Genomic DNA, 25,441 nt, shown 5'->3' on the forward strand with positions numbered 1-25,441 from the left:
TAGTTTTGCCCAGTTCATATTATGCCTTGCTTCCTAGCTTGAAGGTAGTGAGAGATAACATATAACAAGTGGTTATATGTAAGTTACCTTTGGTAACAAGAAGTTATTATAAAATAAAATAAAAAGGACGTTCTGGTAGTGTCCCTTTTTTTTATCTTCCATTCTCCCCCAGCTACTTGCCAAATATTTTGATGCCTGGATAGCTCTGCAGACTAAGCACTGTAATTTAACACCAGCTGTCTGCAATTAAAGTAAGTTCGAATCTTGCCAGGCTCAAGGCAAGATTCTTTCAGCCTTTCAGCCTTCCATCCTTTCTAAGGTAGGTAAATTGAGGACCCAGTTTGTGGGGGCAATAAGCTGACTTTGTATAAAATATACAAAAGTATGAAGGCTATTGCTTAACGCACTGTAAGCCGCCCTGAGTCTCCGGAGAAGGGCGGCATATAAATCAAATTAAAAAAAAAAAAAACAAGCAAAAAATTATTTGAAAGACAATAAGAACAAAATTATATGTAGTAAATGTTTAGGAGTATTATAGTTAACAACTTTGCCACTTTATTGCTTGTAAAATCATAAATAAAATCGCTTATAAGTGGTTGGCAGAGAACTGTAAATGTATATTAAAGTTGTATTAGTATGTCTCTATAATGTTATGTATATTAGTGTCCTGTGCTTGTTGTGGGAGCTTTGAATGAAATATTTGGTTAGGATAGAGAAAGGATAGTTTGTCAAATTACTTAGTTTCATTAATGCTACGTTAGATTTAAAATTACAAGAAAAGAAAATACACAACATGCATAACTCCTTCTCTTTAAACAGGAAAAAACTATCTTCAGTTTACAAAAAACAGTTGCTCAATTGGAATTGTCTTTAGAGTAAGTAATAAAATTATAACTTTTGGCTATTCTGAAACTGATTTTGAAATCAAAGTTGGGTAATTTTAATAAGATTATAAAATTAACTGAGCTACTGCATACTTCATGAGATAAAAGAGACGGGAAAAAAATTGAAATGTGTAGTTTAGCTAATTTTATATTAGATAATTGTGTTATATATCAGGGATGTTATTAAATGTAATGCTTATTTAAGATAAGATGATGGGAGCCCAAAATACTTTATACTGTATCTTTTTTTTTAAATGGCTGGTTACCTTCTAAAATAATTATACTTCTTTATTCAAACCACTTTAATAACCATTCACTTTAATCTCACTCATATAACATTTCACTGTACAGCTGTTTCCTAGCTTTTCTGAACTGTTTTCCAATTTTGCTAAACTGCTATTAATTTCTTTTTTAGTACGGTATCTAATTACATTTCTGAAAACTTTAATTAAAATTATTCACTTTCAGACTTTTTCAAATGAAAGTTAACAGTTTTAAAAAGAATGCAAGGTATGGGAGGCATTCTTGAGAGTGTCAATTTTCCTCTTGTCCAAAGATCTCAAAAGAAAATATTCTTGTTACTTGCCCCTTGTACTACTGCTTGGTTGCAGGGAATATACACTACCACTCTTCAGGCTCCAGAAAGTGCTTCAGAGTTTCAAGGGTAGGATAGCTAGAAGCAGCAATGACTAATTTTAATAGGGAAGTACCCTGTACTTTCTTGACTATGAACCAGATCTAGCTTATTCTACAAACTTGGTTAAAATTAATTAAGACTTAGCATCATACCTGTCTTCTACCAATGCTGCCATTTGTGCCATAGTGCAAGAAATTCAGGTATAATTTCACAATTGCTTGGTGATTTAGTTCTTCTAAAGAAACAAGACAGAACCATGTTCAGGCACACAAACAGTTCTGTACTTGTTGGTAATATGCAAAATATCTTTGGTACTATTCAGTACAAACATAAATTTTAGTTAATTGCTATAATTTTTAAATTATGGCCATCATGTATACACTGTATTGCAAAAAGATGAATGATGTTTAATATGATAAACATAATGAATTATGTAAAAAAAATCCCACATTTTTTAGCCAATTAAAGGATGCCTTAAATGGGAAAGACCGTGACCTTGCCAGTCTCCACCGCCAGTTTGATGCGGTACACTCAGAGCTTGGAGAAACCATCAGAGTGAAAGAAATGGCTCTGAAGGAAAACAGAAGATTACAGGATGATCTAGCTACAATGACTAGAGAAAACCAGGTATAAAATAATTCATATAGTGCACATCGTGATTTATTTTGTGCCAGTAACTCTATGTACAAAGGATGTGATGTGCCTCTTCGGAAACATCATTGTAACCAAAACAATGTCAACATTGTTTTTAAGTAAAATAAAATATAGGTAGTCCTCACTTAATGATGATAACTGAGATTGACCATTCCATTGCTAAGTGATGTCATACAATGTGACATCATGTGACCACACCAACCTATGATGGCAGTTGTGGCAGTCTCAGTTGCTGTGATTAGGCTAATCCTGTGTGATCATGTGATCATCATTTGCCACTTCCTACCAGCTTCCCCTTTGATTGGAAGTCGGCAGTGAAGGTCGCAAATGGCAATCATGTGACTGTGAGACACTGCTGTGTTATAATTGCAAGCTGGTTGTCACGTGCCCGAATCAAGATCAGGCTGCAAGAACCTTAATTAGAAAGATTGCCATAAATCCGCTGTGTTCGGCACCCTTGTAACAACTGAATGCTTGTTGTGGTTGTTCAGTTACAACTATCTGTATTACATATTATGGAGCGTAAAGAGTTTTTGTAAGCATTTTATTTTGTTCGTATTCCTGTTTCTTTTAGTTATAGATTCCAATATCATGCTCTCTAATACTACTATACATTAATATCCCAGGTTATCTTCCTAAAAAAAAAGTACTTTGCTTGTAGGTTTTCTAAATTTTATAAGCTACTTAAAGCTCGAGTGCCAGATCTTTAAAAAGATGTATTGTTTAGAAACAATCTCGTTATTTGATTATTAATTATCAAATAAATTACACCAATTTGGAATTGTGTGTGTTTGTAATAATAGTCCACTTAAAAAAAGGTTTTCCTAATGTTTAATAGCAAACCTGAAGATTAAATGATTTTTTTAAAAAAAAAAATTAAAGATTCTTCATATTTTCACCCAGCAGTCATGGACTGTGTACCTAGTGATGATCAGATATTTAGTTCTTTCACAGTAAAAGAAGAATAGAGACCAGTATAGGTAATTCTCATGGTCACGTGATAACATTTTGGGCCCTTGGAAACCAGCTTGTATTTACAATCATTTGCAGCATCTTGTGGTCACTTGACCACAGTTTTCAGCATTTTTTTGCTAGTTTCTGATGTTTACTTATGGTTTCTGGCAAAAAAATCAGAATGGTTTTTATGGATTCAGTTTAATGGATTCAGTTAATGACTGCAGTGTTCACTTATCATAGCAATCATTTAACAACAGCCACAAAAAAGCTTGCAAAAGCAAGCACAATCATATAATGATCCACTTAACAATCACCTTGACTTATGACTATAATTCTAGGCTCGATTACGGTCATAAATCAAGGACTATCTGTGTACAACTCGTACAGCCAACTACAGTGGCTGTAGTGAATTCATGTTCCTTCCTCGCCTCTGACCACTCTTTTACTAGCATTCCAGCTGGAACATGTATTTCTTGGTTAGCTAACTGCGATAGCTAGACTGGAAATTCTCCTTTCCAGTTATTTTTTTCCAATGGTTTCAACCAACTCTGAACGACAGTATTTTATCCTATCATAGTTAAAACATCAGAGACTCATAGTTATTCTTCTTTGTATTTTACTGGTAAAGATAAATCCCTTATGGCAACATATTTCACAATTTTTCCAGAAAAGGTTCTCTAATGACCTGCTTGTATGTATATCCCATTTATGGGTATTTTTAATGGTGTGGTAACTGTTCTAGTTTAATCTTGACTACTACAAACATTGAATAATTATATCATTTGAAATATTTAATTAGGTATCAATTAAATTTTTTGAAGTGCCAAGTGCTAATACCAATATGGGCATTGCCAGTGCCAAGTATCAATGCCAAAATAGGCATTGTCCCAAATCTTCCATAAGGAAAATTACTTACCCATAGGTTGGAAATCACAAGATTGAATGCTGCTTTTTTTTTTGGTGTTTTTAATCTGAATATGAGGAACTCATAACAAAGAGAAACACTGTCACAAGCTGCCTCTCTATAATGGAATAGATCATATTTAATTGACAACTGCTTTGTCATCAGGTGGTTTATTTATTTTGTGAGTAATATGTCTAACAGTATGTAATATAAACAGGTAATCTCAACTGAATTGGAAGTAACTTTACGTGAAAAAGAAGAACTGAAAGTTAGAGTTCATAATTATATTACTGAAGTCTCCAGATTTGAAAGTTTAATGTCCTTAAAGGTGAGAAATATTATGAAAATATTATTTTTTAATAAATCAATTTTGGTTTTGGGTTTTCAAATCATTATTGGCCACTGCAAGACTCCCAGCCATTACATGGAAAAGTCCATGCAGTTTCCTTGGCAACATTTTTAGAAGTAGTATACCATGGCCCAAAGTCACCCATGGCTTCATGTCCAAAGTAGGACTAGAATTATGGCCTCCCAGTTTCTAGCCTAGTGCCTTTAACTACTGTATAAAATGAAAAATAAAATATACCTTATTTAAGTGTTAAAAGTAAGCTGAAGTAAAGTAGCCAAGTTAGTACACAAAGAAAAATTCAACAATGAACTAAAGGGCCACCATCAGTGAGCTGTTGGACAGCATTACTTGGCCTGTTGTGTGGATGTTTGGGTGGTTTAGGGGTGGGGAATTGTGCTGAGTGGGAGTGTGTTTGGGGATTGTTATGTGTGTTGGACCTGGTCTTTGGGTATTAAGTGAATTTCGTTGTATGGGTATACCGTGTTTACACGTAAAATGACAATAAAGTTGTTGTTGTTGTTGTTGTTGTTATTATTATTATTATTATTATTATTATTATTATTATTCAATCTATTCTTTAAGAGAAAAGAGTAACATTGAGGGAAATGTCCTTTCTTAGCCCTATAACATTTAAGCTACATTTCGCCGGGTTCTATCATTTCTAGGAAAGTTGGAGGGGTATTATTTAGAATTATCATTAGATTTAAAACAAATTGGGACTTTGTCACAAATGCACAACTGTGATTGAGTCATTGATACACACATACAGGTAGATATATCTGGGCATATATAGATGTCTAGGATAGTTGTATTTAAAACCTTCAGTATGTGAATAGCGTACATACGTACAGATGATGATGATGATAATGATGTTATCCATTCAGTTGTGTTGGACTCTTGGCGATTCTATGGGCCAGGTTTCTCCATATCTTCTGATCTTGCACTTCTTTGAGTGGTTCTCTGCTCTGGCTGGTGTCAGCCTTGATGGTGTCTAGTTACCACGTTCTTTGGTGGCCTGGTTTCCTTTTACCATAAACTCTTCCAACCATAATTGTTTTCTCAGTGAATTTCCCCACAAGACATGGCCAAAATAACTGAGACACTGTTTGTGATTTTGCCTTTCAGTGACGTGTCTGGTATTATGTGCTCCAGTACTTGCTTGTTAAGTCATTTTTGCTGTCCAAGGAATAGACAGGAGCCTTCTCCAGCACCACAGCTCAGACGAGTCAATTTTCTTCCTGTCTGGCTTTTTTAAGGTCCAATCTTCACACCCATAGGGGAACACAAGGGAGTTAACTACATACACTTAATTGCCAGGTTGATCTCATTGCTTTTTTATACATACACCTAGACAACATCAAAAAAATCCAAATTATTTATTGTAAAATCAGTATAGAAAATTGATATAAGGTATTACATTCTTATGTATAATGATCAATTGATGTAATATCTGTGTCAGGGTTCCAGGGCTGACAATTTGCCTCAAATCTTTTAAAGTGTTAACTGTAATAGTATAATCATTTAATCTTGAAGTTATCTCAAATTGAAAATAACACATATTCAGGTTTCTTCAGTGGAACAAATTGCTGACAATTTCTAAACAGAAGAGAGGCGGAATAGTAGCTGAGACATTTGTTTCAGCGATTTATTGCTCAGTGGATATATTTTCTCTTAATACTAGGAAAGAGAAAATAAAGAATTATTGGAGAAGTTCCAGATGCTTCACAGCCAAGCCGAAGATTGGGAAGTAAAGGCTCATCAAGCTGAGGGACAAAACAGCTCTGTACGATTAGAGCTCCTTTCGGTTGATACTGAACGAAGACACCTTAGAGAAAGAGTAGAATTATTGGAAAAAGAAATTCAAGAGGTAATTATAAAATTATAGCTTCCTAGACCATTTTAATGTGCTTTTCTTAATCAAATACCTTGACATTAATTGGAAATTTGTACAAGGAGCAGATGGCATTAATCATCTGTATGGTCTCAAGGGGAAAACTAATTTCAGATTTATGCCTGCTCTTGCCCAGTACTTGTTAAGTCTTGCAAATGGTTGTAAATGTATTTTGGAAGGAAAAAAAATACTTCCAAGTCGATATGTTTTTTGTTTGTTTCCAAATAACTGAGTACAATAGGAAAATGTAATAGGAACACCTCATCTGTGCTTGTAAAAAGAGCTACTTTTGTCTTTCACATAGCACATCATTGCACATCAAACATATGAGTCACAAATTTCTTCAATGGCAAAAAATATGGCCAAGCTGGAAGAAATTCTCAGACGTGAAAAAGAAGAAAAATCTTCAATAAATCACGATGTGTCTGCTGTTAGAGATTTATGTGTCAAACTGGAATCTAGCAAAGATCTGCTCTCACGTCAATTAACATCCAAATCTCTGGAATTTGAAAGGGTAAAAGAGAAAAAATGTTGTTCTTACAGGAGATATATATATATAAATCCATTTTTTATTTAAGGTAAAATGTTGACAGTAAAATAAATAGATATATACTCTTAAGGTAAAAAAAAATCATCCTCAAGCCACTGTGGCTTGAAAATCCGCCCTGGGAAAGATGGGAGGAAAAGCATATGGAAGGGCTTAATGGAGAGGTGGACAGGAACAGCAAGCTTACTTAGTTACTGTGAGGTTATTTATTTAATAAATTCTTTTTATGCTCTAGATTATGTCTGAATTTGAAGATACAAAGTCAGAAACAGAGCTGTTAAAAAAGCAACTGTCAAGTGAGCGACTTACAATACAAAACTTGGAAACCCTCTTGTCTACCAGCAGAGACAAAGATTTTCAGAATCATTTGATAACCCATGAAAAAGATTCAGAGATACAATTGCTCAAAGACAAGTTAACTCTCTCGGAGAGTAAATTGTATGTTGAAAAGTATAAAATGAACAGTTTTATAATATTTTTCTTTCAGCTGTTTCTAATTTAGGGCAAAAATGTCTCCATTCTTGAAAAAATAATAATAATATATTTTTTTACATAATGAAATCCAGATTTTCTCATTAGTAATGTGAGAAAAGTTTTGTAAGAAACAACAGGCTTCAAATATTTCCCCTGGAATTGCAATTTGCTTAACTTGCATTGAAAGATGAAATTACTCATCTTTGGTTTATGTGTTTCTTTCATGAAAGTATGCTTATTTTCCTACCTTCCATATACCCTTTATAAGATATAGTATAATATAATATAAGATATAATATGATAAAATAACAAATGTCAATCTGTATTCTTCAGGCTGAAGAATGAAAAAAAATTTAGATCAGTGTTTTAGAAATTTAGCAACCTGACGATATTTTGACTTCATCTCCCAGAATTCCTTAGTCAGGATGAGTTGGGAATTCTGGGTGTTGAAGTCCACACATCATAAAGTTGCCAAGTTTGAAAAACACTGTTTTAGATTATTACAATTGTCACTACAAATGCATGTAGTACTGCCTATTCATATGCAAGTATCTCGTTCATTATGGCCCCTTGGAAATTCAAAGATTGCAATACCGAAGAAATTCTATCAGCAATATGTCAAATGGGTGCACTGTTTTAAGTTTTAGGTGAATGCATTCCCAAATATACATATTTTAAGTAGACTGTTTTGTGGTAAATTGGTGGGTTTTTTTATTTTAAGAACTTTTTTGTATGTGGATGCCCAAATATGGGTATATTTTCTTAATTTCTAGGTCTCTGTTTATCTGTTTGCAGCTATTTTTAAAGTTTTTGTACAATGCCATCTGTGAACATGTAATAGATATTTTTCTCTTTGTTTTACAATATTTTTAGAACAAGCCTTAGTAGAGAAGTTTCTATACTGCGAAATAAGCTTGCACAGCTGCAGACTGATTATGATATTGTGAAAAGACAGCTGACAACAGAGCAATTTGAACGGTATGTGAATTAGCTTCATTAAAAAGGCAACTGTTCTGAGTCCCCATGTAAGGAGGAAACCATAAAAGCACACTTTATAGTGTTGCACAGAAAGTATTAAAACTGGTTTAATAATTAATTTTCAATTCTGTTTCTTAGTTATACAATCTATTTCTTACCCTTCTTTCTGTACTATTGCGGTTTACAACCTAAAAAGCAAACAAGGGGCATATTCAAAATGTGTTATATTAAATATTACCATTTAAAATAAACTAATGTCTATCAGTAAATACCACAAGACCTTTCAGTTAAGCATCTGTGGAAATTGATACGTTTAAAAAAAAACAAAACTCTTAAATTGGGAACAAAACCGTGATCAATCATTCGTCACTTAGATTGAACAAGGCTTCCTCCCAGTAACCAAATAGTGCAAATAGCATCGGGAAACCAACAATTTGCTGGTTTCTGCACGTAGCTGATTAACAGGCTGGCAGGAGGGCACTTTTAGTGCTATCTGCTGAGGATCCGTTCTTAGATTTACTGCAAGTAATGATGCTTGTTGCTTCCTCCTCCCTTCATTTAATATTTTTCAGGTTCATTAGGAAAGAGAAAGACAGGGACATTTAAGACATTTAGGCACATCTCCCAGCCAAGCAATGAATATAGGAAACCTGAAGTTTACCAGATTTCTACTTACAACACCTTTATACCAATCCTTCTTGTCCTAGCCAGGAGAAGAAAAAAAATTCACTTCACTTTGAAATCAGATCTATCTTAGAAATTGATGGAGTTGGCTGATTCGCAGAATTGACTACTTTGATTAAAGAAAAGAACATAAGCACTTTTGTTTCCACATGGAAACTCTGTGCTTGATGTGGGAAAAGAATGAAAATTTGACTTTGGGTTTTACCGATTAGACCGATAGATCTTTATAGAAATGGCTTGTTCATATTATTATGAAAAAGCAAAAAGTTGTGATTTGATGTTAATGCCTTATTTTACTGTAACAGAGAGTTGGAAGTCAATGCTTCTTTTTCTTCTTTTTCTTATCTTTCCTCACTTCTCCTTTCCTTTTCTCCCCCTCCCCCCCACTGCTTTTCTATTTACTTTCTATTTTGTATTTTATTTTATTTTTTTTAAATTTGATTTATATGCCGCCCTTCTCCGGAGACTCAGGGCGGCTTACAATGTGCTCAGCAACAAAAATGTTGACTGGAAATCAGATCTATCCTTATTAAGCTCTTTTCAACTAATTTCTGTACCACCTATAGTCTACAGGTAGTTCTCAATTTATGACCACAATTAAATCCAAAATTTCCATTGCTAAGCAAGACAGTTGTTAAGTGCACTTTGTCTCATTTTACAACCTTTTTTGACACAGTTGTTAAGTGAATCACTGCAGTTGTGCAACACAAGTGTTAAGTGACTGTGGCGTCCCCCTTGACTTTGCTTGTCAGAAGGTCGCAAAAGGTGATCACATGACCCCGGGACACTGCAACCGTCATAAATATTTGTTTTTTGCAGTTGCCAAGCATCTGAATTTTGATCATGTGACCATTGGGATGCTGCAACGGTCATAAGTGTGAAAAATTGTCATTTGTTTCAGAGCTGTTGTAATTTCAAACTGCCACTGAACAAATGGTTGTAAGTTGAGGACTACCTGTATTATCTAGAACAGGGGTGTCAAACTGATGGCCTGCGGGCTGGATGCATCATATTCAGGCCATGCCCACCCCAACACCATGAAGGGGAAAAATGTCACGAAACATCACGTGACAGCAATGTGACGCCGTGAGGTTTGACATCCGTGATCTAGAGTTACTGGAAAGGAAATTCTGACTGAACATTAAGAAAAACAAAATTCTAACAGCTAGCAAAGTAAATAATTTTTTTAAAAAAAGTGATTCCAATTTATTGTGTAGAAAAATGGTGAACCATCTTGTTTTCTGCATGAGAAAATATTTGGAAGTGCAACTTGAATTCAGTTGTAATTTTCTACTTGGTAGGGAACGGGCCATTCAAGAGATGCGAAGGCTTGGCTTCACTGCCTCTTCTCTCCCCACCTCTTCACCGCTTAGCTCAACTTTGAGATCCCCATCACATTCTCCAGAGAGGGCATTTTCAGGAACAACAGAACGAACAGAAAAGTAAGTAATTAAATCAGTAGCTTAGGCCTTTGTTTGTTTTTTAGGCATATGGTTAATTGAGATAATATTTCAAAATTCTATGTGAGATTGGATCTGTATTTTGCGTTTTTTCCCAGGGACAAAGTACTTTTAGAAAGTTAAGCTCTGAATCTTAGTAGTTACCATTTTTAATGTGGGAGAGATGAGGGCAGGTAGATAATTAATACCTACTGGGTGCTTTTGTGTAATTAAAATCATGTGAGTATGGCTATTTTGAAGATAGTTCTAATCTAACATGATCTAACGAGGCACAAAGTATACATTCTGAAAAACACAATATTCTAAGATTATTAATTCTTAATCAGCATGTTTTCAATATAATCATTCCATTTTCTTTCTTCTTAGAAATGTGGGCTTCAAGGATTAATCTGTTACTTTAAAAGCAGAACAATAATGGGATGTTTCCATGTTTGGACTCACTGTCAGCGTTGACATGAATTCTACCTCTAAAATGTTAAATCATTAACACTAGGATTATTGAAACAACAAGAAGCTGTGTGGGAGCACTTAGGGTGTAAATCAAACTTTGCAACATTCTGCTATCACACATAGGCTGGGTTGGTTTTTAATAATTCTGATAAGTTTGCCCTGCAGTTTAAGACTAAACATCTGAATTGGTGGTAATAGTGTGGTTTGTAATTGTTACCTCTTCTTTCAAGGTTATTTTATTTTCAGTTAATCAGCTATGGTCTGTAGTTGCTATTGACTGCAAAACAGATAAATATGGAAGAAGAAAAGTCCTTTAATCATGAAATATATCTGTTATTCAGGTTGTTTTTATACCAGTAATTTTATAAAATGTGTGTATGTATGTATAAATAAATTATGCAAAGTTTAATTTAATAATGTCCTTTAACCTGAGTACAAATGTTACATCATTAGTTAAAAGGCGTCTTTTAAATGTTATCTCTAAAATGAAGTATCTCTGCATTTTAAAAATGGTTTTATATTAAAAAACAAATTTATATACATTAAATTATGATAGTATAAATAATGTTAATATCATGTCTGTCTCAAGAGTCATCTAGCAATGTTGTTCCTTTCTTTAAAGTTCAGAAATAAAGTTTGAGGAATTGACACACCTGAGTTCCAGCTTTTAAAGGCAAAATGAGGCAGTTTAAAATACAAAACTAATTAGGTAAGAATGAATTTTATTGCAAGGAAACTAATGTTGTAGTTTTTGTCACAATATAGTAACAAGTTGTCAGATACAGTACAATACATCCCTTAATTGACAAAGCTTTGTACCATCTTGACATTATCAACAAGCAATCTGCACAAAGCACTAAAACATTTAACATCCAGAGCTATTTTGGGCATAACTTGACTATGTTTGTGGATATTTTATTAAAAGAACACAATTTTAATTACTGGAGAAAATCCATGAATTAAAGCAGCAGGAACATTCTTGGGCCATCTGTGTAACCAAAAGTTCATGGAATTTTGGATTGGGGTATATATGCCATAATAATAGCTGTTATTTTATAGCATTAATTTTGGATTATGTTGTTACTAATGTACTTGATATCACTAAGAAGACGATACTAAAGATATTATGATTAAATAAAGTAATTTCAGTTTTCGAGGAATAGTTGCAGATTGATTTATATCCTTTGAAGAAGAAATATATTTTCCGGTTCTCCTTATAGACACTGGCAAGAAGAACAGAAAATGCCATTCAACAGAGAACGACAAGCCAATTCCTAAATGTAGTGAAAGCTTATTATAATAAAGTATATACATAAACTGGAACAATGGTCTCGGTAGAAGAATTCAAAACATACAGTTTTAAGTACTGATTGATAATTCACATGGTATCATTTTACGTCACTCCTGTTCTTAAAAATTAAAAAAAAAAATCATTAGTGTTTTTTAATATGCCATACAATTAAGGCCAAACTGCCCATCCAGGCCCATTTTAAAGCCTCCTTTGTCATGGTGATCTTTGCTGATGTTAAAATAGGAGGAACTATCCCATATAAAACTCTTAACATATTTTTTTTTTTAATGCAAAGTCTACTTTTCTCCCATTAAGGAAAAAAAAATCTTGAAATTGGTCTCACCAACCAGATGTTTCTGGTTAAATGTCCTACTAACTTGTTAATCAAAAGAATTAAGTGTTATCTCTCTTAAAAAAAAATAATAATACCTGCCTCCTCCTGTATAATGTGGGAATGACTTTGGGAGACAGGACAATGAGATAAAACCAAGGTCAGATAAAAGGCAAGAATGTGGGTGGGACAATAGGCTCAGAAGAGACCCTGGTTTGTTTTGCAAATGGGATGGGAGGAGAGAGAGAAAATTACTTTCAGACTTGCAACCTTCTGTTAACGTAACCTTACAAATGAGTACAATTAGCTTGCGTGGCTGCATTTTGTGTCTGGTCTACAATGAGGCTGACCTAACATGAAAAGTGACATGAGAATTAGTTGATAACTTTTGAAAAAGAGGTTCCTTCCCTTGTGCAGGAGCTGGATCTAGTAATTTCTGTTGGTCCTCCAAGAATATGGGCAGTGATCTCAGATCAGACTAGAATACGTTCTCAACCCACTAAAGCAGGGGTGTCAAACTCAATTTCACTGAGGGCCGCATCAGGGTTGAATTTGACCTCGGGGGCCAGGGTGGGTGTGGCCAGCTCGACGTCACTTGTGTCGGGGACTTCGGTGGTGGCCCGAGCACTCTGCCAGTGAAATGAATATATAGGTTTATTGCAAACTGAAGCTCTCTACAAGAATCTGAACTACTAACAATCAAAGCAAACTGGTAGTAGATATGAGTCAACAAAATTCAAGGTGGACTGAATTTAGACTGAATCTGTTGTATGTGGGAAGGGGCTCGAAGCTGATGAAGCTGGTCATCTACAAAAACTAGGGATTGGAAAATTCCTAGCATTTACCTCTTAAAACCAGGCATTCTGATCAGACATGGTTTAAACCACTGAAAGATATAAAGATATAGCTGGATTCCTAGTAAAGTAAAACTTTATCAGCAAACATTCAATACTTGCTATTCACCTTTTAAAAATACTAATTTTAAAGGCAAGCCAAGATTCCTTACCTGTAACTTTGATTCTCTTTAATAGTTTATTGGTGGAAACCTTCCCTGACGAAAGCAAGATCAAATAAGTACAATGCTCCATATAATTTATAATGGTACTTAAACACTTTTGTGAACCCTTGTTCAATATTTCTACATAAATATAACCTACAATGTAATCTGTTCTCCATACTAGTCCTAAAACTACAAAATGGAAACCAAATCAAAACAAATGAGTTAAAAATATTTATGCAATGAAAACTTTTCAACTTAAGACCAAGTTGAAAATGACACAAACATCTGATTATAAATGAACAGTACCAATTTGATTGGCATGCACAGATGCACTTTTAATAAATAGAGTGAAGTTGCTTTAATATAGTGGACCAAATTTGAAGGGTTCTACACAGAAATAGGCTCAGTGGCTAAGATACTGAGCTTGCCAATCAAAAGGTTGGCAGTTCTGCGGTTCGAATCCCTAGTGCTGCATAACAGGGCAAGCTCCTGTTACTTGTCCCAGCTTCTGCCAACCTAGCAGTTCAGAAGCATGTAAAAAAATGCAAGTAGAAAAATAGGGACCACCTTTAGTGGGAAAGTAACAGCGTTCCGTGTGCCTTTGGCGTTTAGTCATGCCGGCCACATGACCATGGAGACGTCTTCGGACAGCACTGGCTCTTTGGCTTTGAAACGGAGATGAGCACCGCCCCCTAGAGTCGGGAATGACTAGCACATGTGCGAGGGGAACCTTTACCTTTTTACACAGAAATGTTTTTTTCATAGCTCCAACATATAGTATCTGCTTTCTTTTATGGCACCAAGGAAATTTACCTTTGGCAAGTGTGTGTTACCTATATTCTTACTGCATTGCAGAGGAGGTGAATTCTGGTATTCATTATATACCTTGATCTGTGCATGTTTTTTTTTTTTTTTTAAAAAGACATCACCCATCATAACAAGTTCCATCACCTAAGTCTCTTATATGGTTTTCTCCAAAAGTCAGCTAAAACAACAGGTGAATGTGGATTCAGGCCCTTGGATTTAAACCAATTTGATGGTTAGAGAGATTTTAGTTGTTGATACTCTTTTTTGTCTCTGTGCCACTTCTTATCTTTCAAGGAATGACATGCTTAAGCGCATTAGCAGTAGCTGCTGATTGGATTGACTCCGGGGAGTTTACCAGCAATTCTTTGAAGACTCCTTCCTTTGATAGAACACAGACCACAGAATAATAGAGTTGGAAGGGACCTTGGAAGTCTTCTAGTCCAACCCTCTGCTCGAGCAGGCAACCTTACGCCAGTTCAGATAAATGATTGTCTATACCATTTCAGATAAATGATAAATTTCAGATAAAAACTTCTGAAGTACCATTCCTGAACGGAAGGCACAACTGCTGCTGCCTGTACTAAGTTCAGAAAAGTACCCTTCTGAGACCCAGCTAGCCACTTTAAACTCTGCCCGGTGGTTTCAGAAGTCATGTGAAAGGAAGATTGTTGAAGCAAATTGCAAGTTCTGTGCAAAGGCAAGGTCACATACCAAGGTCCCATACCAGGTGAGGCCTGACAGAAGGGGTTCCACTTTCCTTCTGGAAATTTGGACAAATTGAACTTCCACGCTGTGAATATTTCTGTCTGACCAAATCCTGCTGGTGAGAAAGTATTTTAAGAAAAGAAAATAATTTTTTTGCTCTAAATTGCTGATTTCTCTGGAGCTCAGTGAAAATCCTGAGTATTGCTGTCACCAAGATAAAGGAATATGGAAGGCTGGATGGACATTTTCCTTGGAAAAGCTTCTCTTCAAAAGACCAGAGGTGGGTTTCAGCAGGTTCTGACCAGTTCTGGAGAACCGGTAGAGGAAATTTTGAGTAATCCCAGCTGATCAGGAGGAAATGGAGATTTTGCAGTAACCTTCCCCTGGATTGGGGAGGGAATGGAGATTTTACAGTATCCTTCCCCTGCCACGCCCACCAAGCCACTCCCACCAAACCATGCCATGCCTACCAAGCCACACCCACAGAACCGGTAGTAAAAATTTTTGAAACCTACCACTGTTGGGAAGGCAGGTGGACTGGTAGAAGTTAGGAATGTAAAGGGCATCTTTGGACTTGGGTAGACACATCTAAAGCAAGTAAGCATGAGTCTGATGAGAAAATTCCTTCAGACATAATGGAAAATGGGATTTCATTTTTTTTTCTTGCAATTATCCCCACTTTGCATTGTTTAGGTAACCAAAAAAATTCTGATTTGCTTGCAAGATAAGCAGAATGCTACTGTTCATTGTGACTTAGTTCCTGGAGGGGAAAAAAATGTTTTTGAAGATTTCGGAGCGTTAAGACAACAGAATGGGTTTGGCATATGACCTTGCCTTCACACAGAAGACAACAAGCAAGGCAGCCGGCATCAGTGAAATCAGTTTTACACCTTGATTATCTTTGTACTTTTCCATTAATCTATTAATGTGGATTAAAACCTGTTGTGTGAGCCCCAATCAACAATGTGGAGTGATATTTCTGAATGTGATTATAAAAGGAAGGTTGAGAATGTAGTGCCCTTTAAAAGGTGCCAACCACAGTTGTGAGAAAGGCAACTATTCCCATTGTCTCAAAACCTGCCAGGATCTGCTGCCTTGCAGTTTCTTGGCAAAGAGCAACTATTTGAAGCACATGTGGGTGATTGCCATCCTCTGCTTATCTGGAGAAACTTCAAAGAACTGTCTACCCACTGGCTCTTCCTTCTTCGCTGTGATTGTCAGCTTTGCTCTTTGCAGAGCCATCTTTAATCTGCCATTTCTTCTTCCTGAGAAGGACATCTATATGTTAGTTATTGACGTACTACGCTTATAGTAAGTTTTAAATATTTAATTAACTTTCACATTATGTGCCACCCTGGACTGCCACTGAGCTCCCTTTGCTTTATATGTGCCCATGTTTATATTCATAATTGTGCCGTGTGGTTCTATTTGAAATAACATTCGGTTTAATTTGTTTTGTACACTTCTGTCAACATCATAGTTGTTTTATGTCTTCAAAGCTAATCTTATCTTATGCAAAGCTCCCACCTTAGACAAACCCATAATATTCTAGAATTAGTACAAATAGAAAGCTTTTTTTTTTTTTTTTGGAAAATAACAGATTGTGCAGGAAATATTTTCCCAATTATTACTTGTTTTCTTTCAAAGCGAATTCATTTTCTCAGAACTATTTCATATAAGCAGAAATTTTACTTTTCTCCATACCGTATCTCATTTTCTCAGAGCTGCATGGCTTTACCTAAATTGTAAAATAATTTTGTTATGAGATCTTTTAACACATTTAAAATTTGGTAAGTTTTTTTCCTGTACGCTATTTCCCACTGACCTACTTCCAGAATACCACAGACTCCATTCCCACAAGTTACGTTAGTCACCCAGGTCATGGTTGACAAGGAAGTCGAGTTGCCTCTTGAAAAAAAGCACCTTTTGGATAATCTCAAAGATGCTTTTTCAAAAGGCCACTGAATTTTGTTTTTGTTTTAAAAAAGACATTTCATTTCTCATCCAAGAAGCTTCTTCAGTTCTGACTGGACGGTAGAGGATGGAAGGCTTTCTCTACTTTGCATATGACTGCAGATGACCACCATTCAAGTCAGAATTGAAGAAGCTTCTTGGATGAGAAGCGAAATGTCTTCCAGGAAAAACAGTGTAGTTGCCTTTTGGAAAAGAAAGAAAAAAAAAACAGCACCTTTGGGACAACCCTGACCTGAGAATCAAGGTTGAGTGAGAATCTCCCTAGACAGATTTATGCTCACCTTTAAACTCCAGAGGGAGCCAGGGAAACTTTTTGCGAATACTGCAACCTAATTTAAGGATGCTAGGGAATACTTCTCTGGCAAATAGATGGGGGAAAAATGGAGGTAGTGACAGATTTTATTTTCCTGGGCTCCAAGATCACCGCAGATGGCGACTGCAGCCAAGAAATTAAAAGACGCTCCTAGGGGAGGAAGGCTATGGCAAATCTAGACAGCGTACTAAAAAGCAGAGACATCACCCTGCCAACAAAAGTGCGTATAGTCAAGGCTATGGTTTTCCCAGTTGCAACGTATGGCTGTGAAAGTTGGACCGTAAGGAAGTCTGAGCGCCAAAGAATTGAGGCTTTTGAACTCTGGTGCTGGAGAAGACTCCTGCGAGTCCCTTGGACTGCAAGGCCATCAAACCGGTCAGTCCTAGAGGAGATCAACCCTGACTGCTCTTTAGAAGGCCAGATCCTGAAGATGAAACTCAAATACTTTGGCCGCCTAATGAGAAGGAAGGATTCACTGGAGAAGAGCCTAATGCTGGGAAAGATTGAGAGCAAAAGAAGAAGGGGACGGCAGAGAACGAGGTGGCTGGATGGAGTCACTGAAGCAGTCGGCGTGAGCTTAAATGAACTCCAGAGGATGGTAGACGACAGGAAGGCCTGGAGGAATGTTGTCCATGGGGTCGCAATGGATCAGACACGACTTCGCAACTAACAAAAGGGAATACTTCTAGTAAGGCCAGGTCACTTTGGGAGGGAAGACACCGCCTGTTCCTACTCTGATCTTCAGAGGGCCTTAAAGTATGGAAGCTCCCTTTCACCCAAACCAAATGGAAGGAAATCAATGAGGATGCCACATGGGGGTTTGTTTTTTTCCCCCCTCCCATAGAATAGGATAGGGTACGATAGGACAGGAGTCTGCAACCTTAAACACTCAAAGAGCCATTTGGACCCGTTTCCCACAGAAAAGAGACCACCAGGAGCCACAAAACCCTTCCCGTGCCTGACTATTTCTTGAGCGGCCACAAAACTAGCACGTGTAGTTGAATTAAACGTTCTGTTTCCTTCTGAAACTTTTCTTTTCTTGGATTTATCCATGGTTGGCCTACCAGGGGTTTGAAAAGCTCAATAAATCGCGTGCTGGTGGGTGTCGCACACTGGTGGTTGTGACGCATATTTTGAGTGACGGAGCCGCAGCAGAGGGATGAAAGAGCCACATGGGGCTCCAGAGCCGCAGATTGCTGACCCCCAGGATATTTCATTTTCATTTTCATTTTCATTTATTGGATTTGTATACCGCCCTACTCCTGAAGAACTCAGGGCGGTGAACAGCCGCAGAATAAAACACATAAATACAAAATTTAAAAACAGAATAAAACCGAATTAAACAATTTGGCCGAGACAAATTTAAAACACCCAATAATTTTAAAAACAAATTAAAATTTACATTTAAAAGGGAAAAAGATTTAGGCCAGGCCGGCTTGATGGAATAAAAAAGTCTTGAGAGCGCGACGGAAGGTGCGCAGATCCGGGATCCTCCGTATCTCCGGGGGGGGGGAGCTCATTCCAGATAGTAGGTGCCCCCACAGAGAAGGCTCTCCCCCTGGGGGCTGCCAGTCAACATTGTTTGGCCGACGGCACCCGGAGGAGCCCCTCTCTATGAGAGCGTACCGGCCAGAGGGGTGAAAGAGCCACATGTGGCTCCAGAGCCACAGATTGCTGACCCCCGGGATAGAATAGAATAGAATAGAATAGAATAGAATAGAATAGAATAGAATAGAATAGAATTTTTTATTGGCCAAGTGTGATTGGACACACAAGGAATTTGTCTTGGTGCATATACTCTCAGTGTACATAAAAAGAAAAGATAGATTCGTCAAGAATCATAAGGTACAACACTTAATGATAATCATAGAATAGAATAGAATAGAATAGAATAGAATAGAATAGAATAGAATAGAATAGAATAGAATAGAATAGAATAGAATAGAATAGAATAGAATAGAATTCTTTATTGGCCAAGTGTGATTGGACACACAAGGAATTTGTCTTGGTGCATATACTCTCAGTGTACATAAAAAGAAAAGATAGATTCGTCAAGAATCATAAGGTACAACACTTAATGATAATCATAGAATAGAATAGAATAGAATAGAATAGAATAGAATAGAATAGAATAGAATAGAATAGAATAGAATAGAATAGAATAGAATAGAATTCTTTATTGGCCAAGTGTGATTGGACACACAAGGAATTTGTCTTGGTGCATATACTCTCAGTGTACATAAAAAGAAAAGATAGATTCGTCAAGAATCATAAGGTACAACACTTAATGATAATCATAGAATAGAATAGAATAGAATAGAATAGAATAGAATAGAATAGAATAGAATAGAATAGAATAGAATTCTTTATTGGCCAAGTGTGATTGGACACACAAGGAATTTGTCTTGGTGCATATACTCTCAGTGTACATAAAAAGAAAAGATAGATTCGTCAAGAATCATAAGGTACAACACTTAATGATAATCATAGAATAGAATAGAATAGAATAGAATAGAATAGAATAGAATAGAATAGAATATAGAATATAGAATATAGAATATAGAATAGAATAGAATAGAATTTTTTATTGACCAAGTGTGATTGGACACACAAGGAATTTGTCTTTGGTGCATATGCTCTCAGTGTACCACCAAGGGTACAATAGGCTGTGGCAGGTGAATCTTGAGTGAAAGTTGGGCGGGTTGAGGGAGAGGAGGACCTTTTTCAAACCCGGCAAGGCCGCTGGATGGACCCCTAGCGAGGCTTCTCCCGCTTTCCTTCCCTCCCTCTCCCTCCCTCCCTCTCCCTCCCTCAAGGCTGCCCGGTTGCAGGAAGGGAGCATGTGATCGCTGGCGGGTCTCGAATTCGCTCGCCTTGCCATGGTGTGGCAGCAGCGCGGAGCTGAATGGAGGCTCCTTGAGAAGAGCGGGCTGGGCTGCCGCTGCTGCTGCTGCTCCTCACTTGCTCATTGGGATCCACCGCTCCTTATTCCCGTCCGCCAAATCAAGGCTCTCTCTCTCTCTCTCCCAACAAGGTAAGCTTAACCGCGCTTGCATGAATGGATCCACCCCGCCTGCCCCCTCGCTCCCCTCTTCCCAAGCCTCCTTCGCCGGGGAGCAGAAGTTTGCCAGCCCCGAGAACCTCGCAGCCGCCCGACCCTTCTTCTCAGGCTTCTTCCGAACAAGGGGGGTGTTTTTTCTCCGGGCGGCCCCCGACTTTGCTTGGGGAAGGGATGAGAAGGGGATGGATCCGCGCAGGGGAAAAGATCCTCGGTTCTGGATCCCGGGAAAAAGGCGGCGGCGGCGGCGTTAGGAGCAAGAAGCCGCGTCTGTGATGGAGAACTGGGGGTGGGCAACGCTGTAGTAATACTGTAGTAGTGACAGCGCTGCTCCCGAAAGGATTACAATCGAGCCAGCCTTGCGGAGGCTGGGGTGGGTGGAGGGATCCTTCCTCTCTCTCTCTCTGTCTGTCATGCCTTGGGGGAGATCCACTGACGTCTCCCTTCCCCCCCCCACTCGATCGGTTCCCCTGTTTTCTTTTCTTTCTTAATTAATGTTAATTAATGTTAATTTCCCCGGGGGTGGGGGAAGAGAAAGAGAAAAAAAAAAGAAGGGGTGACTTTTCTCGCGTGGTCTCCCAACCCCTCCCTGTCTCTGGAGCTGCATTGCTTTGTCTGGAAACAGCCCCCCACACACACACCCCACTTCCCACCTCAAATCCTCACAGGACATGGGTGCCTCGTGTTAAAGGGGGCTGCAAGTTAAGATTTGCTGGTGGTGGGGGGGTGGGTCGCATCCTCCCCTTCCTCCCCCCCCCGGCGGGAAGATAGGCGGGAGACCCTTCCCAAGCGACCCCTTTGATTTCTCTCTGCCGCCTCACACCCCACACCCCGGTTTTGCACAGCGGGAAGGAAAGCTTCGCACTGCCACACACGCGTCTGTCAGAGGACGCGCGGCTTCTTTCCGCCGTCTCCCCCCCCCCTCAAAAAAAACTGGAAAGGCTCACCTGCAGGAATCTCACTGCTGCTGCTGCTGCTGTTTTGGCCTCCGGAGGGCCCTGAGGAAAGGGAGGGGGGGACCAGGCATGGGTGAAAGAAAGGGGAAAGGGAGAAAAAGGTGTCGCTTCGCACCCCCCCCATCCCTCAAACTCCCCACCCCACCCCCATCGAAAGAAAATTGGAAACCACAACTCTCCCTCTTGCAATTTTAATAAGGTTCGCAATAGGTGTGCTGAACCTGAGCTGCTTAAGGGAGGAGGAGGAGGAGGAGGAGGAGGAGGAGGAGGAGATGTTAGTAGGGAGAGGGAAGTGTCTTTGGCAACCCAGGAGTAATAAAGTCACTTGCCATGGGGTGGGAATGTGGCTTTTGCTTCGCAGTGGAGAGACCCCCCTGGCGATGACAAGGCAAAGTCACACAGGCGGCATTTCAACATGCCAACAAAATAATAAGTCGAATTGTAGCTGAACCAACTTGTTTAGTGAAGGCGGGCAGGAGGTAATTACCGACGCTGTTCGAATATGTGGGGTTTTTTTTTTTTTTTGTCTGTGGGCTTTTATTTATATTTTACCCTTCTCGATGTCCTGCTTTTCAGGAGGCATAGCCTTCCGTGGCAGGAGGCTTACCTGAAGCTACTGAAAAACAGGTTGTGTGAACGCAGAGGTGCCTGGTGAATAAATCCAGCGTAGTAAGTTCTGTGGGAAACCGCGATGAAGCAGAAAATCAGAAACCGCGTGTTGGTTTTATTCAGCAGAAACTGGCTGTGCAGTGATTTTTATCTGCCGCTGACTTCCTGTCAGGGTTGGATTGTCATCCCCACGTGCTGGGCGCAGGGAAGAGGGTCAAAAAGGTCAAGATGGCAGCTACAGCGATGTGATCAGGAGTGAAATGCTACCGGTTCACACTTGTTGGGTGAACTGGTAGCGGTGGCGGCAGGTGGTTCGGCGAACTGGTAGCGGCAGCAGTGCGAGGCTCTGCCCACCTGCCCAGACATTGTTACTTTCTGGTTTTAACCAAAATCACACATGATGCACGCACGGACACTTCCAAACTGGTAGGGAAGATAAGTAGATTTCACCCCTGGGTGTGATCCAAGTCCACTAATTTTCTACATTTTTTTTCCTTTAACAATCTTGTAATACAGGCCTGTCAAACTGGCGGCCCGCGGGCCAGATGTGTTATGCGCAGGCCACGCCCAACCCAGCTCTGCAAAGGCAAAAAGTGTCATGATCTGTCACGGTACGTTATGTGACATGACCGATTTTGACACCCGTGCTGTAATCCCTTGCATCAGGATGGAGTTGGGGCAACTGAATGGAGCTGAGCATTTACTGGCCGAATGCCCTTCCTGATGCCTATGTGGAGTTCGTAGCAGATATTATCTCTGTGTACTCAGAGAGAAAAATAGCTGCTACTACATTGGATTGAGCTCACAGTCTCCTGATTGTGAGGCGAGAGCTCCATCTCTATGCCACCACTCATTTTATACATGATACACACAAAATAGGTGGAGCTTTGACACTGTAAATTATAACTGCCATCTTGACTTTTTTGACCCCTTTTTGCTCTTTCCCTCTAAAAAGGAGTTAGAAAGAAGAAGCTAGTTGTCAAAAGTTTCACAAAGTAAAAATTATATTCTGTGGCTGAATGCAGAAAATGTTAATAGTTTTTGCCAAATAGTCAGCTATTAAAAGTAGACGATCGAATCACCCAAAATCAATACAGGATTAAAGATTGCTATATAAATGAGGTGCTAAGCAGCTGGAAGGACTTCCCAAGCAGGGGAAGAGCTAGGGAATTTTTGTAAAAAGATGACTTCGTTGCAGGATCAGATTATCACTAAAAAAGTAAAAGGTGTTAGAAGTGGTGTAGCCTTCAGTATCTTGATCTGCATGGGCTTAGCTTAGTAGTTTCAAGTTTGGCAATTATGCATGTGGTGGCCTTTTAGCCATCTATCAAATCGTGTGTATTTAAGATATTTTTAAATCTCCTATGATAGGGGTATCAAACTCAGTTTCATTGACTGCTGCATCAGGGTTGTGTTTGACCTTGGGGGGCTGGGGTGGGCGTGGCCAGTGTGGACATTGGCAGCTTGAAGTCACTTGTGTTCGGGGGACACCTGTGAGCGCCCGAGTGCTCTGCCAGAAAAAATGGGCTCCCGAGCTCCGTTTTTGGCTGCGACAGCCTCCTGCAACCCTCTGCCAGCAAAAATGGAGTCCGCGGCCCTCCGGGGCTCCGTTTTCCCTGGCAGAGGCACCACGGCCCAGTCCTTTGCTGTTTCCAGGGTGGTCCCGCAGGCCAGATCTAAACACCCCGTGTGCCGGATCCAGCCCCCTGGCCTTGAGTTTAACACCCTTGTCCTATGATCACAAATTTGCCTTGGGAATTTGTTTTGAGCTCTGCAAAACCTGGCAACTGGGGGAAATAGATCAGAGATATCCTGTAGTGGTTGGTGCTTTTTAGTTTAAACGAGGGTGTCAAACTCGATCGCATCACGTGATGTGGTGTGACGTGTTTTTTCTTTTGCGGAGCCAAGGTGGGCGTGGCCTTCAGGTGATGTATCTGGGCCGTGAGCGGCCTGTTTGACAGGCCTGGTTTAAACAGTTTGCCAGTTGGTTAAACTAAATGTCGTGTGTACGAAGAATTGAGCACCTCCATATTCCAACTCTGAAAAATGGCACATGAATATTTTTAAAATTTAGAAGTCCCTTTTTTCTTCCTCTTGTGCCATATCTGTCATCGGATGTTAGCGATCATGTTGGCAATCCTATTTTTTGTCAACAGCCGCATGAAAAAATGCTGCTGAGTTTTATCCAAACCAGTCCTTTAGGTTTTGAAGCCATGATGTTCTTATTCTGCCTGGACCTCGTTCGCCTTCAATCCTGAGAATTAAGTGAAGGATGCTGTATTTTTCTGGGTGTCGCATCACATGTCCAAAATATTCTAACTTTCGCTTTTCAATGGCTTTGATGATTTCCCTTTGCTTTCCCAGGCGGCTTATCACCTCCTCATTTGTGATTTTGTTAACCCAGCTTATACGTAACAGCCGTCTGTAAATCCACATTTGAAATGCTTCTAGTTTCTTCAAGTGGTTTTCTGTCGGAGATAAACTCTCTACTCCGTAGAGTAGAAATCCCTGCTTGTTAAAATTCTTCTCATCGATTATTATTCCTGTCTATCAGCTGGGTAGTTGTGATGGTAGTATCACAAGCTCGAAAATTCTTGTTGAGTTACTAGCAGTTGGTTTAGATCACTTTAGGTTTGCATGCCTTAAATCTCATGCGCTGTCTAGTCATTCAGTCTGAAGAATAAATTATTAAAGAGACATGTTTTAGAGCTCAAAGTGCTGAATACTTTAAACAAGTGTTTTATACTAATGTAAAAAAATTAATGTAAGATGCTTGTTCCTGGTTTAGCCTAATTTGGCAAGACGGCCCCCTAGGATTTATAAAATTTGGTGTAGACTTTTGTGTCTTGTTTAATGAACAATGGTTAAAAATTCTGCTTTAATAGTAAAGAATCCTTACTATTAAATCTAACCTAGACCCTCGAGAGGAACCTGAAATGTATTTAATGGGAGAAAAAGTAGGTTCATCTAGAGATGGTGATGTCTCTGAATGAAGATTTGAGGAAATCATTGTGCTGATTTATGAAACCAAGAGAACTATTATTCAAAAATGTCGTTTTAAGTCTTTGGGTTCACTTCAGCTGTAACGGAAGGGAATAAGGCTGCAACAGTACAACTCATTAGGAGACAAACATGGATTAGTTCATTGTGTGCACTTGATAAACCAGGTTGACATAGTGGTTAAGGTACTGCATAGAAACCAGGAGACTGTGAATTCTAGTCTTGCCTTAGGCATGAAAGTCACCTGGTGCCTTTAAGCCAGTCTCTCTCTCTCAGTCCAACTCACAGAGCTATTTGGGTGCAGGGTGGGATGACAGGAGGACTGAGTATTATTTATGTTTGCTGCATTGAGTTACTTATAGAGTAATAAAGACAAGATAAAAACGTAAACCAAAAATTGGATTATTTCAATAGCCGGATTGTGTTACTAAGCCCTTATTAAAACTCTTTTGAGCTGAGTTTGACAGTTGGTGGCTAATTACGGTTGTCAACATTGGCAAATGGCATACGGAAATGGTTGTGATTGTC

At 38.7% G+C, this 25,441-nt stretch overlaps 1 protein-coding gene across 1 annotated transcript in view; it reads left to right on the forward strand.

The window, feature by feature from the left end:
• The window catches only part of CEP135 (centrosomal protein 135), a 39,809-nt gene extending 27,835 nt beyond the window's left edge, over positions 1 to 11,974 (forward strand). Inside the window, exons 18-26 of the mRNA XM_070948942.1 lie at positions 820 to 875; positions 1,980 to 2,148; positions 4,254 to 4,364; positions 6,067 to 6,252; positions 6,581 to 6,790; positions 7,059 to 7,261; positions 8,171 to 8,275; positions 10,261 to 10,401; positions 11,492 to 11,974. Coding sequence (XP_070805043.1) covers positions 820 to 875; positions 1,980 to 2,148; positions 4,254 to 4,364; positions 6,067 to 6,252; positions 6,581 to 6,790; positions 7,059 to 7,261; positions 8,171 to 8,275; positions 10,261 to 10,401; positions 11,492 to 11,540 — 1,230 coding nt within the window. The 3' untranslated portion in view covers positions 11,541 to 11,974. The remainder of the gene's footprint in view (positions 1 to 819; positions 876 to 1,979; positions 2,149 to 4,253; positions 4,365 to 6,066; positions 6,253 to 6,580; positions 6,791 to 7,058; positions 7,262 to 8,170; positions 8,276 to 10,260; positions 10,402 to 11,491) is intronic.
• Positions 11,975 to 25,441: the final 13,467 nt, after the last annotated feature.

Source organism: Pituophis catenifer, unplaced genomic scaffold (assembly GCF_029215685.1).
Source record: "Pituophis catenifer annectens isolate HBS135680 unplaced genomic scaffold, rPitCat1.0.hap2 SCAF_8, whole genome shotgun sequence".
NCBI lineage: Eukaryota > Metazoa > Chordata > Lepidosauria > Squamata > Colubridae > Pituophis > Pituophis catenifer.